Below are 15,179 nucleotides of genomic sequence, written 5' to 3'. Positions count from 1 at the left end.
TGAAAAGTAGATATTACTTTTTTTTAAAGATTTTATTTATTTAATTGAGAGAGAGAGAAAGCATAAGTCGGGGGGAGGGGTAGAGGGAGAAGCAGACTCCCTGCTGAGCAGGGAACCTGGTGTGGGACTCTATCCCAGACCTGGGATCAAGACCTGAGCCGAAGGCAGATGCTTAACTGACTGAGCCACCCAGGTGCCCCTGAAAAGTAGATATTATTATCACTGTTATGCAGATGAAAAAATGGATGATCAGAGAGGTTAAGTACATTACTCAAGGCCTCCTTGCAAGTAGAGATCTAAGACTCATAGTCTGATCTGTGTGGCTCAAAGGCCACACAGATTATTATTATAATTATTGCTCAGGCAATAATTATTACTCCCCATTCCCATAGACCATGTGGATGTATCCAGAGGGTAGTAGAGAGAGAGAACTGTTTGTGCTACATCCTCTCACAATATGGACAGAAGTCCTTCCTCAGAAATTGTGCCTTAAAGCACTGAGATAATTGGGAGAAAGGTGAGCCAGTTGCACAATCACTTTGCTTAGACTTTCAAAAGTGAAACAAGCTAGAATGCAGTGCACAGGACATTAAATTTCAAGCTGATAAAGACTGGCTCAAAGATTTAAAAGCAGTGCAGGCTGCAAAACTCCTGAGTATAATCCACGTGAGGACATCATGATGAGACAGTGTTGGGGCTTTTTTTTTTTTTCTGTAAAATCAAGGAAAATGATTCTGAAGAATTGTGCTTAATCAGAGCAGATTTTGATACTGATTAATCTGCTTTGTTTTTTAAAGTGAGTGACTTCCAGAACTTGTATTCACTGTTACTCGTAAATTACGAGGTGGTCAGTTAGATTACATGATCTCTTTTTACCTATTTAAATAAATTTTCCTCAGTTCTTATGTACTACAAAACTTTGGTCTTTTGAACTTTAGTTTTGCCTATCAATAAAGTTCAGAGGTCCCAAAAGAAAGCCTCCCTTCTGTACTCAGGTGATGAGGGAGGTGTTTATAAAGGAGACAGCACTCTACTTTGTGACTCATGTAAAATTATCATTTGTCAGGGTTGACTGACAATTGCTCTTTGGTAGGATGCACTTTTAGCTTTTAGAAAATGATATCCCAACACACCTACTCTCTGTGTCCTTCTTTCTTCACTTACATGCAGTTCTACAGCATGAGATATATATTTACACCATAGATGTTTTCTTCTATCTGACTTGTCTTTCAGCTATGCATTACTACCTTATTGGTCAATGTTGTATTGGGCATTCAATGGATTGTTTTGTCTCCAAATTTATGAAAAATAGTGTGATAACTGAAAAAATAGAGGATGAAAAAAGGAGATCATAGAGGAATTTCAAACCAAACCTGCTTAAGGAGGATAGAAATGATTCCACGAAGGTGTTGACCAAGAGGAAGAGGCTAGAAAGCAAGCAAAAGCATTTGTTTGGGGTCTTGAGGGATTGCAATCTCAGAGACACAGGATCTGCTCTCATGCCTTCTGATTCTGGCTGGTTTTGGCCAATGGGTAGCCCTGGCAGAAGATGGCTCTGTCCTGCAACATTGCCTTAAGCTCCTTGTGTTTCTTGCTCAAAGGTCATTACATTTCTCAAGGTGGCCTGAGCTACAGTGTTCCCTCCTCGGCAGCATTCTCCTCTTCCCATTTCTGCAAACTGAAAGCTGGTCACAACTTTGCCTCTGCAAGCCTGTGGTTCCTGCTACAGCTTACATTTCTCTTACTCTTATAAACAAACCCTTCTTGAATCAACCTCATCTGAATTAGGTGATCTGTTTCCTACTGGACCTGACTTGTACATTATTATGTAAATTTTTGAAACCAAACCATATATCCATCTATAACTGTTTCTACAGAACTGATTCATGGATAGAGATCTTCTGCCAAAGTACATACACTTTTTTAAAGTTTTTATTTAAATTCTAGTTAGTTAACATATAGCGTAATATTGGTTTCAGGAGTAGAATTTAGTGATTCATCACTTACATGTAACACCCAGTGCTCATCACAAAGTACATGCACTTTTTTTTTTTTTAAGATTTTATTTATTTATTTGACAGAGAGAGACAGCGAGAGAGGGAACACAAGCGGGGGGAGTGGGAGAGGGAGAAGCAGGCTTCCCGCCAAGCAGGGAGCCCGATGCGGGGCTCGATCCCAGGACCCTGGGATCATGACCAGAGCCGAAGGCAGACGCTTAACGACTGAGCCACCCAGGCGCCCCAAAGTACGTGCACTTTTAAGGCTTTTGAAAAGTATACTTAAAAGCCAATAGCGTATGAGTACTCTTTTCTTCTAAATCCTTGTCAACCCTGGATATTTCCATTATAAAATATTTCTGATTTTATTGGTAAAAATAATGTCTCCTTACTGTTTAAATTTTTTTTGTGCCAGTCACATTGAATCTCCCCTGCCTCCATCATACACATATCTAATGTTCATTTTTTTTTTTAAGATTTTATTTATTTTTTGACAGAGAGAGACACAGCGAGAGAGGGAACACAAGCAGGGGGAGTGGGAGAGGGAGAGGCAGGCTTCCCGCAGAGCAGGAAGCCCGATGTGGGGCTCGATCCCAGGACCCTGGGATCATGACCTGAGCCGAAGGCAGACGCTTAACGACTGAGCCACCCAGGCACCCCTCTAATGTTCATTTTTATTTCTTCTTCTGTGAATTTCCCATCTAGATCTTCTGCCACTTTGTGAAACTGGGCTGGCTGCTCATCCTTTTCCTACTGATTTGCAGGAGCTCTTCATACAATAAGAGGATTAATTTTTCTCCTGTCATAAATCTTGTAAATAGTGTATTGTTTTTTGTTTACTTTTTATTCTATTTTTAAAAAATATTTTTAGTTAATATTTCAAATATTTAGGATTGATGGACACCTATTTTTTTTTTATATCACTGATTTGGCATTCATTCACATAATGCCATATAGTCTTACTGAAGGTTTTACGCCTATGTCTTGCAACACTTTGTAGGAGATTAATAAAAAACAGCTTCCTGTAGTAAAAAGGCATAAAAGAAGTATGATTTTAACATAATACTCCATCACTTTGAATTCGTGAAAATGGATATAATAGTGTGTGCTCTGATGTTGCTCTGTTTTAAAGAAAGATTGAGTTCCTGGATATTAAGGTATATAGATTATATAGCAAGAAAAGCAATAAACAAAGATAAGGCATTATGATCAGTTCTTTTCAAAAAGGAATAAGTAGAGTACTTGAATTCTTAAATCACGAAGTTTTATCCAGGTTTTCTTTTTTCTTTTCTTTTTTTTAAAGATTTTATTTATTTATTTGAGAGAGAGAATGAGATAGAGAGCATGAGAGGGGGGAGGGTCAGAGAGAGAGGCAGACTCCCTGCTGAGCAGGGAGCCTGACGTGGGACTCCATCCTGGGACTCCAGGATCATGACCTGAGCCGAAGGCAGTCGCTTAACCAACTGAGCCACCCAGGCACCCCATATCCAGGTTTTCTATAGAGACTATAATTGGTCATTTCTACAATCTCCTGCTTGGATTACCATAATGACTCCCTAAATGGTCCCTTTCTTTTTACTCAGGTTTCTTCGAATTTATCCTCCACATAGCAGCCAGAACCATCCTTTAGATTGTGACTTCTGGTGCTCACAATTTTCCAATGGCTTCCCATTCTACATAGAACAAACCCTAAGTTCCTACCATGGTCCACACAGCCCAGGATCTGAGCCCTGCTGGCCTCTCTGACCTCATTTCCTGTCCCCTCGCCCCTTGTTCACTCTGCTGCACCAACATTGGCTTCCTTGCTCCTCCCTAAACATGTCGTGAGGCTTTCTATTCGCTGTTCCCTCTGCCCACAATGTTCTTTCCTCAGGGATTTGTGTGGTTTACTCTCTGAGCAGATCTGTGGAGGCACCAGGATCATGGTGAACACCTGTAATGTCACTTGGGAAAGGCTGAACCTCCTCCCGGGCAGGATAGTGGCAGCTACGTGGGTACCCTGATCTCTGGGTACTGTTCCTGGAAAACCATGTTCTCTCACTTTTTATGAAGTAAGCGTAGGCAGCCTTGTACAAAAAAATCTGCTTGGGCTCCAGGTGGTCAATTTAGGTGCTGTTCATAGCAGGTGCTGCATACAGCGGTTGCTGGGAAAGTCAGATGTCTAATATTTGGAGAACTTGAGGCCGTGGGAAGTTGCAGCCTCTTCTTTGGATGCAGGATCAGGAAGAAGAAACTAGAACTGCTAGTTTTATGGAAAGTTGGAATCCAGTGAGTCATGCCCTCCAGGCTGAAGTCGGACCAATCCTAGCCAGCTCACTGCTAACTAATAACTTGCTCAAAGAGGCCTTCTGAGAACACCCTTCGTGACTCAACATACCCTTACAATCCTCCTCTATTTTTCCTCACAGCACTATGCTCACTTGAACAGTCATTATTCATATGTCTACTATGTGTCTCCCATCATTAGAAGTTTAGATATATTGCTGTATTCCCAAGGCTTGGCACTCAGTAGGTGCTCAATGTTTGTGGAAAGGATGTTGATGGAATTCCATATATGCATTAATTTCTAAAACTGTTAACATTAGTGCTTTTAAAAAGTTCAAGAAAGAAAAAAAAATAATGTATTCATATGAAGGGCTTTGAGGGATCAAAAAATAACAGAATATGGGCTCCAGGATAATCAGGTGGGAAAACACCAAAACTTTTAAACTAGGCTATCAATATCAACACACATTATAACAAATATTTGCTACCCTTTCCCATAAAAATTTGCAGCCAGCTTCCCCTTTACTGAACAATACTATACGAACAGCAATGTAACTATGGAATGAAGTGCTTTGGGTCACTGATTCTTGGCATTGGAAGGAACTATAGAGGCCACCTTTATTCACTGGAAGCATCTCTACTCATGGGCATTTCTTGAAATGGACCCAATTCCTCTTTTATTTAACAGCTCAATCCCCAGATTCTGTAAATGTTCCCCTAAGCCACAGTTCATACCCTGGACCTTCCATCATGCTACACCTTTAGTGCCCACACTTTCAGTGTGCGAGGGTCCCTCCTAAAAGGTGGCATGCAGAAGGAGGTACACTATTGCCCTGGTGGCATATCCAGTTCTGAATACATTGGGCCTCCCACATACCTCTCTGTGGATCCTCTCGGCTCATGCTGAGCACAAACAGAAATGGAAAGGGGAAAACACTCCATTTTATCCTCTACTCTCTACAACTACCACATACGGCCAGTCACCAACTGTGTGTGGGTGTTTCCCCCTACCAAGCAGTTCTTCAATACTAGCTGGGTATCCCTACAATTCAATTCAGTTCTGATGCTATCTACCTAGAGTTAGCACAGACCCCACAGGTTCAGGGCTCCGTCCCACAAGACTGTCCCATCCCCTTCAGACATCAATCACAAGTCCGAGTTATTCCCCATCTTTCTGATAGCCCTACTATAAATCAGGATTCTCACAACCCCCTCCTCAGACTTGATGAAATTGCTAGAGCAGCTCACAGAACTCAGGAAAACAGTTTACTTACCAGATCACTGATTTATTATAAAAGGATATAATTTAGGAATAGCCAAATGGAAGAGATGCATAAGGCAAGGTATGTGGGAAAGGGCATGGAACATCTATGCCCTCTCCAGGTACACCACCCTCCCAGCACATAGATGTGTTCAGCAATCTGGAAACTCTTTGAACCCCACACTTTTGAGATTTTTAGGGAGGCTTCATCATGTAGTTATGTTTAATCATTAACTCAATCTCCAGCCCTTCTCCCCTTTCCAGAAGATGGAGGGTAGGGCTGAAAGTTCTAAGTTTGTAATCATGGCTTGGTCTTTCTGGTGACCAGCCTCCATCCTGAAACTGTCCAGAGCCTATTGAGAGTATCCTCATGGGAGCAGAGACACTGCATCACCCAGGAAATCCCACGGGATTTAGGGACTTTGTGTCAGGAACCAGGGTCAAAGACCAAATATTAGGACAAAAGATGCACCTGGTGCTCTTATCTCTTAGGAAACTGCAAGGTTTTTAGGAGCTCCATGCCAGGAACTGGGAGCAGAGACCAACAGATATATTTTCTATTATTTTGCAACAAGTAAAACCCAAACATTTATTCAATATAATCATTTACATGTACTCTTATCTGAGGACAGATTTTGCGTATATCTCCATTGATTTCATCTTGTTGGTTTTAGCTCATTTTTCTGCCAAGGCTTTCCAGCATTCTTCTACCTACATGTTTACTGAAGAGATTTCAGTTATGGATTAAAAAATGTTGACTAAAAACAGGGTCACACACAAATCCTCTCAACCTCTCCACCTCTAACACAGAATGTTGACATCAGTTGTTCAATCACCCCCATGTTGGCATAATCTGGTTTTAGTCAACATGTACCAACCCTTAGTGACCATCACTTTTGTGTTTTTGTTTTCACAACTAATATATTTAATTCTTTGGCCTGCAATTTTGCCAGGGATTGTCCATAAGCTTCAAGTTTTGTGGTTTTATTACCCACTTTTATCTCCTTTTAGAAAATGGGAATATTTGTCTCCTGTCAGTTGGCATTATCTTGCTTTCCATGAGCAATCAAAGATTACTACTTAGGGTCCTATGGTAACATCTGCATGCTACTTTAGCAACATGGGCCTTTAGACTTGGATTGAAAGCAACTGAGTATTGTCTTTCTAGATCTTTATTTTTCTTGGCACCCATTGTGCTGTAGCTAATTTATTAGGCTTTCAATATGTATAAGACTTTGTACTTAGTGCTGAGGGTGCGGTCGTGCACATGGGCTAAATAGAGAAGCCAGAAATGCAAAGGAAATCGTTACAGAGTATAACAGTCCCTTAAGGGTGCTATGGAAGCCCACAGGGGAGGGAGTGGGTGAATCTGGGGCTAGAGGTGGTGGCACCTCATTAGATCTGCATTTTAGAAAGATGATGCTGGCCGTACTTGAGAAGTGGGCTTCTCAAACTGTAATGTTGCATAGAGTCACCTGGGAATTGACAAAAATGCAGATTGTGACTCACTGTGTCTGGAGAGGGGCCTGCAATTCTGCATCTACCCAGCTCCCAGGTGAAGCTGATGCTGGTGGTCCATGGATTACCCAATGGGGAGCATGCCGTTATAAAATGGATTAGAGAAAGCGAGAAAGAGCAGGTTGGAAGTCTGGTGGAGTGATCTGGGAGGCAAATGATGGTGGCAAAACTCAGGGACACTTGTTTCGCTCTTTGAAGCCTGGAGATTGATCTCTTTTGTGAGGAACTTGACTACTAAATGGGTATTGAGTATTTTCCTTTCATCTGTCAATAACTGTACAGGCAAAATTAAGGATAGAGGAAGGGAGCTCGACTCCAGTCTTAGTTCTTAGTAACTGGCCTCACTTCAAGCCCAACCGAGGCCTCAGTTATCTCATCTGTAAAACAGAAGATTGGTTGTTATGGGCTGAATTGAACCATAAAATTCATATGTTGAAGTCCTAAACCCCTGGACATCAGAATATGACCTTATTTGGAAATAGGGTGATAGCAGATGTAATTAGTTAAATTGAGGTCATACTAGAATAGGATGGGCCCCTAATCCAATTGACTGGTGTTCTTATAGAAAGGGGAAATTTATACACAGACACATATGCAGGGAGACTGCCATGTGAATTTTAGAGTTATGCTGCCAGGAGGCACAAGACTACCAGAAGCAGGGAGAGAGACCTGGAAGCTCTCCTTCTGGGACAGCTGCAGAGGGGGCACGACTCTACCAACACCTTGATTTCAGACTTCTAGCCCCCAGAACTGTGAGACAACACATTTCTGTATTGTCTAAGCCACCCAGTTTGTGGAGCTTTGACACAGAAGCCCTAGCAAATTAATACACTGGTTTACACCATGAAGATCACGTTCAGGTCTGACATACTATTCCATTGTCTCCACATATCCTGCAGAAAATCTGAACTAAATGTGGTTATACAGGAAGATTTCTGTTTTCCATCCATTATTCATTTGTGATTTTTCTTTTTAGAGACTTCATTTTTTTTTTTTTGGCTTTCACTTATGTTTCTTTTTTTTTTTTTAACTCTAAAAACATTTTTTTTCCATTTAAATAAGTATTTAGAACACATTGAGCAAGGCGACATTTATTCATCTTCTCGTCTTCCGGCGTGGGGTCTGTTGGTGGTTCCTCCGCTGTGGCCCTGCGGCTCTCTGAGCCGGCGTTACTCTCACGGGCCCCTTCCTCAGCTGTACTGTCCACCCCCTCCTGCCTGCTCTCCTTGTCCTCAGGAGTAGACGTGCTTTCTGTAGCTTCTTCAAGGCGTGTCTCCCTGTCCCCGTCGGGATTCTCTTGTCGTCTTTCTTCTCCTTGGTCTTCCTTGCAGCTTGCTCTTCCTCAGGAACCATGCTGCTTTGACCAAGTTCAGCTTGCTCTGCTGCCTCTTTCTCCCTTTCCTTCTGCCTTTTTCGAGGCTGTTCCTCTGCCTGTGCCATTTCAGCTGCAGTTTTTTCCATATCCACTCCGACTTTCAAACCACACGAATTTTTAAGTCCACTGTTCAATGAATCTGTGCTTTCCAGGAATTTCCTCTTCTTTTCCTGGTGTTGCTCCTCTATTTGAAAAGTTCAGCTTCTAGTTTTCACTGATGAACCATTAAGGACTGGACCTGTCGTTTGAGGACTTGCAATCTAGCTGTTGTGACAACTGACTGAACGTCTGGCACCACCCTCTCACTAAGAATTTCACTGATGAGGCGGCGGTTTCTCTGGAAACGGGTGGTGGCCTTATGCGTCACTGAAAAGCCATCATCAGGATCATTTGGATTTGAGCAGGCTGAACACTCATGTAAGGTTCTCCTTTTTCCATGTGAGACTCTCTGTTGACTTTCTTTCTCTAAAGCAGCTTCTGCATGACTTTTTGCATTTATGTAAGGAAGGTATGGGGGGGGGATTATGATAGGCCTTCATAGATTCATTGTACTCTCTCTTTTCTGCTTCATATTCATTTAAATATTCTTGTTTTTCTTCATCAGTGAGATCTCGTCACATGCCACCAATAATCTTGCCAATCTCCCACAACTTTAGATCGGGGTTGGAAGATTTTATTTGGTCCCAGACCTTTCTGCTGCACCTCATGTAGGCCATCAGTGGCTCATCTGGTGGTTTTGGGGGTTTTGGAATCATAATACCAGAAGATGCCATGACCTGACTGTTGGTGCCCGGGTTCCCTCCCAGCCTCTAGTTGTTGCAGGCGAGATGACTATATGGATTGTATCCCATAAACCCTGGTGGGCATTTGTGTTGCAGGAGCTGGAGAGGGAGGTGGGGCATAAGATGGTCTTTTTGACATTTTGGAAGATTAAGTTCTCAGTTCCTTAAGAATGAATCTGAGACACCATGGGCAGAAAAAGCCTCACTTACGTTTCTTAAATAGATATTTTACTAATGGACTCAACAGATTCAACCCAAAGAAAAAGCCCTCTTGAGGCTCAGGTTGAAAGGGATAGATGCAACACAACTAAAATGCTTCAGAGACAGATTCTGGGACATGCGTGACATGATAGTGGTGGGTCTGTCCTTACCTCAGCAACAGAAACCCTTTTGAGAATCATTTATTTTTGAACCATACAGAAATATTTTAGCAAAGCATATTAATGGTCCTATGTCATTCCAGCAACAGTAACATCAAACCCATAGAAAACAGAAACAAAGCAACCTATCTCGATATTTTTTTAAACTTTTTTTTTACAGTTATCATAGAAGAAACAGAACTGTGTCTTTTATTTCACAATTTATGTATCTAATCTAATGTACTCTTTTATTTCTTGGATTCTGAAATTTAAAGAATAGAGAGAAAAAAGAAAAGGCACAGTTTTATAAGACAAAGGGAATTTTTCCCTATTTAAAAGGACAAGAACCCTCCCCCAGCAACCCCTTTAGGAGCATTAGGCTCTGATACTTCTGGAAAAAAGAAAGGATTTGGAATGAAAGGGGCTAAACAAAGAACCCCAGAGGGGAATGGAATTCGTGGAATAGTAATGTCCTCTTCTGGGTAGAAGGAGAACTGAGCAGAGCATCCAAACTGATCCTAGTACTTCCCTTGCCAAACACGGGCATTTGGTAGGAGATCTTATTATTACAATTATGATTATTACAAGATTATATCAGAGTGTCTTGTTCTCTCATCTACAAAACAGAGGTAGACTGCCTCCCAGACATAGAATATAAAAAGGATGGCAAGCATTCCATAGAATGAGATTTGATTTTTTTTATTAAATGTCTTGTATCCCTGGAAAGATATGCTTCAATAATAATAGCAGAACCACTGACTGAGCATGCTGAATATACTACTAGGCACTGGAAAGGGGTTTTGCATACTTTTTTCTCATTTGGTCCTCAGAACAACCCTACTAGATACATGTATTTTAGCCTTACTTGAGAGATGGTAGAATCTGAGGCCAGAGATATTAATTAACTTTTTCGATGTTGAAAGGCCAAGAAGGCACAGAGCCAGGATTCAAATTCACATCTCTCAGCTCTGTAGGGATCCCAGATGCAGGACTCATGGGCTGCAAAGCTCACTGCTGTGCCAGGACAGACACTATTAATTGATTATAGCACTCACTTTGGAATTTCTCTGGGCTGACAATACTGATGGTAGAGAGTTAAACCAATTTGCTAATTAGCCTGTGCTCCCTAACAGTGGTCCCGATGGCCTCATCTTCAGAGATTCTGATTCAGTAGGTCTTGGGTTGGACCCCAGATCTTTATTTTAAGGATTTTCTAGATGTTTCTGATGACAGCCAGGTATGATATCCACTACTTTCTGCACCTATGTTCTGTGAGGCCAGGTCTTTTCTGTTTGTCTATTTGTTTTGTCTGTGGGTTTCTGAAATAAACGCAAAAGCTATGGCAATAATCTTGGGTGGGAGAGGCACCTATTGACTGCTGCTACTTATAGAATGACTACTTCATGAAAGGCAGGTCTAGTGCCTTATTTTTCTTTTGTGAACCACCAAAACGCTGGAAGGGAGACCTTGTCATACCCTTCTGTGCCAAGTACCCGGTGAATTTTAGAGATACCTGACTGTCCTCCCTCAAATATGACTGTGATGAGCTTGAAGGGAAGAAAGACCCTTTAGCTATGCTCCAAGAAGGCCCTGCTTGGAGGAGTATAGAATATAAATAAGAATAAGTGAAAATCTTGTAATTTATGATTCATTATTAATCCCACTCCTTTAATTCGTAACAAATTAACTAACACTGTTCCCCTCCCCCCCAAAAAATTACTACATGTAGTAGATTACAAACGTGATGAAAAGCAGCAGCAATACCCCATTAATGGTTACAAATGTCTCAAGGCTTATATTCCTCATCTATTTGGAGAATCTGCCTATGTAATTAAAGAGTAAGGAGAATTAAAAAGATGAAAAATATCAGGAAAACAGGGTGCCTGGAAGTTATCAACACTATTTTACTTCTACTGTTACTTCTTAATGGCTTAATTTTCCATGGACAACATTTTAAAAATGTAAATTTCTAGATTAAAGAAAAAAGCCCCAGACCTCATTACCTTCCCAGCAAAACAGGTATTTGTCAAACAGTAAACTTACATCTTTGGCTTCTCCACAAGGTACCGAAAGTGTTTACTTCCAATGATTTTCACCACTGTCTCAGGCATTGCTTCTGATCCACAGGGAGTCTCCCAAACAGAAGGCATGCTTCTTCTCAAAGCCCTTTCAAATCCTTGGGTTGGAAAATAAGTAAATCTTTCTTCCTCTTGATTTCCCATTAGTCAGTTTAGCATCCTTGTCAATATTAACAAAAATAATAGCAGGACCAAGTGCTTTACCTATCTTATCTCACTTGGCATTCCTAATAAAGGCATGAGTAAGATATTCTTAATTACTATTATCATTCTTGTCTTACAGTTGAGGGAACAGGCATAACGTAGTTATGTAATTTACTCAGTAGCATAGAATCAGTAATGAGCAGAATTGGGAATCCCACTCAAGAGGTCTGCAAAAACAGGTCTACTGAGCCATTTGGAAACTCTACCTTCTTGATAGCAGATGGGATTCTTGTGAGGTCAGAGAGGAAACCAGGGCTTTAGTGGGTTATATGAAGATCTTATGTTCAGCTCTCATGCTCAGTTTCCCTTCTTACAAAACTGGGATAATTCCAGTTCTACTTTCTGGGATTTAGGGTGAATCCAATAAGATAATACATCTGAAGGAGTGCTATACATAGGAAAGAGGGATTTTTGTTGTTATTGTTGGTGTGTGTTTCTGCAATAATCTGGTGAATCTGAAGTTGAGATCCTGTATTAGATAAATACTGGGTGTTTATACAGGTCTGATGCCAAGGGCAACTTAGAAGTTCTATAAACCTGGCCCCAGGCTGATCACTCTCTTTCAGAGACCCTCACAGACTGAAAGCTCTTCAGAGATCATTCTAATCCAAATGCTGGATTTACAGATTGGTAAACCAAGACCCAGAGAGGGTGTATCATTTGACCAAACTCAACAAAGCGAGTGTGACTAGACCTGTTTCTAGTGCTCAGGTCTGAGGTAGACCAGCGCTTTTCCCAGGACCCCAGCTTCACTTGGTGTGTGGTCTGCATGAAAGAAAGACCTGCACTGAGAGGGTAGCCCTATCCAGCGGGACCTGCAGCCTCTTTGAGGCTGTCTGGAAACTTCAAGGACCACAGTTTGTGACTGTGGGGGTCCCCTTTCTGCCCAGCAGCTGTGCGTCAGTCCTGAGCCCTTTCCTGGGATAGAACAGAGGGGTTGGCCTTACCGCTGAGGCGGTGTTTCCCCACCTGGGCAGCTCAGGGTTACTCCGTCTGTTTTCTCCCCAGGATCGAGACCCTCGGCGACCTGCAGGGAGCAGGGCGGGCGATAGGAGCCCAGGAGTAAGCCAATCACAGGGCCCGACTCGTGGGGCTGCTCCTGCCCGGGTCGCTAAGGACGCAGAGGCTGTTGCTGGGCGGGGACCAAGTTTCCGTTCCCCGGAGGGTGGCTGGGGCCTCCTCCGCGGGGCGCCTGAGAGCTCCTGCAGACAGGGAAGAGTATCTGTTCTCAAATCTGTGCTTTGGAGCTTCTCCAAGATCTGTGAGCATTTTTCTTGAAGCTCATCTCGCTCACCTGTGTAGTCACGCTTGTCCCGCTCTTTCCCTTAAGCTTCATTTTTCCTTGGTGAAATTGGCAGGTAATTGGAATCTTGTACTTGTCCCTTCAAGTCCAGGCCCTTCCACTGTATGGCTTTGGATAAATCCCTTCTTTCCTCTGAGGTTCAATTTCCTTATCTGTAAAATGAGGAAAAGTAGTAACACAGACGTAAAGGTAAATCGGCGATGAAATTAAATAAGAGTATAAAAAATTAATTTTATGGCAGATCCCTCATTTGAGCCAGACAATTATCCTTACCTTATAAGTTAACAATTACCAGTAACATAATTTTATTTATTTTTTTAAAGATTTTTATTTATTTATTCGAGAAAGAGAGAGAGAATGTCAGAGGCTGAGGGAGAAGCAGGCTCCCTGCAGAGCAGGGAGCTGGATGGGGGACTCAATCCCAGGACCCTAGGATCATGACCTTAAGCAGACACTTAACCGACTGAACCACTCAGGCGCCCCTATATTTTAAAATTTAAAAAAAATAGGGCTTGGGGTATTGAGTAATTACCCAAGACCCCACTGAAGCAATTGACAAAGACTAGATTTGAAAATATATATTCCTACACCTCCCAGATTTCCAGAAAATTTTTGTTCTGTTTAAAGACTTCAGCAAACATGGGTAAAGACACTTTAAATTGACTCCAAAGTGGTGCTACTATTTCCAGCTGCAGCAGCCCCAGCATCCATATTGCCTGCCTCCCACCCTCTGGCTCCACTGTGCTTTGTGGTTCTATATCATCTACTGGCACATGCAGTGTGGTGATACACTCAGCTCCCCTCTAGGGCTCACTCTCTAGTGAGCAAGACACACAGGCACATTCTGTGCTACACAAAGTACCTCAGAGTAGAGGAAAGAGAGCAGCTCCCTATTTACTCTTCCAGCCCAGCTTCACAGGTCAGTCCTCCCAAGGCACAATTCTGATAAGCCCCCTCGAACCCAAGGTCTCAAAGGACTCCCACCAGTCAAAGAGGTTGTCCATGGTTTCAAAGTCTTCGATGACCTATCCTCAGGCTAGCTCTCTAGTTTGATCTCCCACTACTTCTCCCAGGCTTGCTATATTCCATCCCACCCAGTTTACCGACTGGCTTGAATCTGTCTCTTATTTTTCTGCTTCTGTGCCTTTTTCATTCTGTTCTCTCTGTACAGGACCCTTCTGTTTACTCACTGTGTCAGCCTGCAATCCATTCTTTAAGTTTCATCTCAAATGGTCAAGAGTATGCACTTGGGAATCAGATACCTTAGGTTCAAATCCTAGCTGTGCTAGTTCAAAGGGATCTTTGGCAAATCACTTAAAGTCTTTGTGCCTTAGCTTCCCTCTTCTATAAAACGAGGATGACTTTTTGTGAAGATTAATTGAGTTATATAAGTAAGGTACTTAGAACAATGGCTGACACATAATGAGTAATATTAATGTTTGCTATCATCATTATTATAATTATCTGTCCAGAAGCCAAGTCAGATCCCAGAAGCTGAAAATGGTTTCTCCATTCTCTGTATAGTTCGTGGTTTCTCTCTTTTATAAAATGTATCTTTCTTTGCCTGATAGTATGGCTATTTGTTTGCACTGGTTTCCATACCTTCCTGGACTATGCTTGCGGTAGGCTGAATAATGGCCCCCCAGACATCCATGTCCTGATCCTTAAAAACCTGTCAATTTTATCTTCTGTGGCAAAAAGGACTTTGAAGATGTGAGTAAGTTAAGAATCTTGAGGTGGGGATTACTCTGGATTATCCAGGTGGGTCTTAAATATAATTGCAAGTGTCCTTAGAAGAGGGAGGCAGAGGGATATTTGACTACAGAAGAGGAAGGAGGAGATGTGACCATGAAAGCAAGAGGTTGGAATGATTTAAAGAAGGGGTTTGGGCCAAGAAATGCAGGTGGCCTCCAGAAGCTAGAAAAAGACTCCAGAAGAAACCAGACCCGGCTAACTCCTTGACTTTAGCCCAGTGAGACTGATTTTGGGCATCTGGATTCCAAAACTCTAAGAGACTAAAGTTGTATTGTCATGACC

The 15,179-nt window shown here is 42.0% G+C and overlaps 1 protein-coding gene and 1 pseudogene across 1 annotated transcript in view; both read right to left on the bottom strand.

Annotated features, from left to right (window-relative positions):
- The window catches only part of CUNH1orf87 (chromosome unknown C1orf87 homolog), an 80,857-nt gene extending 69,150 nt beyond the window's left edge, over positions 1-11,707 (bottom strand). The window contains exon 1 of the mRNA XM_035018425.1: positions 11,601-11,707. Coding sequence (XP_034874316.1) covers positions 11,601-11,707 — 107 coding nt within the window. The remainder of the gene's footprint in view (positions 1-11,600) is intronic.
- LOC118020367 lies at positions 7,363-9,373 on the bottom strand (annotated as a pseudogene).
- Positions 11,708-15,179: the final 3,472 nt, after the last annotated feature.

Source organism: Mirounga leonina, unplaced genomic scaffold (assembly GCF_011800145.1).
Source record: "Mirounga leonina isolate KUSES-001 unplaced genomic scaffold, KU_Mleo_1.0 Mir_173, whole genome shotgun sequence".
Taxonomy (NCBI): domain Eukaryota; kingdom Metazoa; phylum Chordata; class Mammalia; order Carnivora; family Phocidae; genus Mirounga; species Mirounga leonina.
Note: the sequence above shows the minus strand (reverse complement) of the source record. Positions and strands in the feature narration are given on the sequence as shown.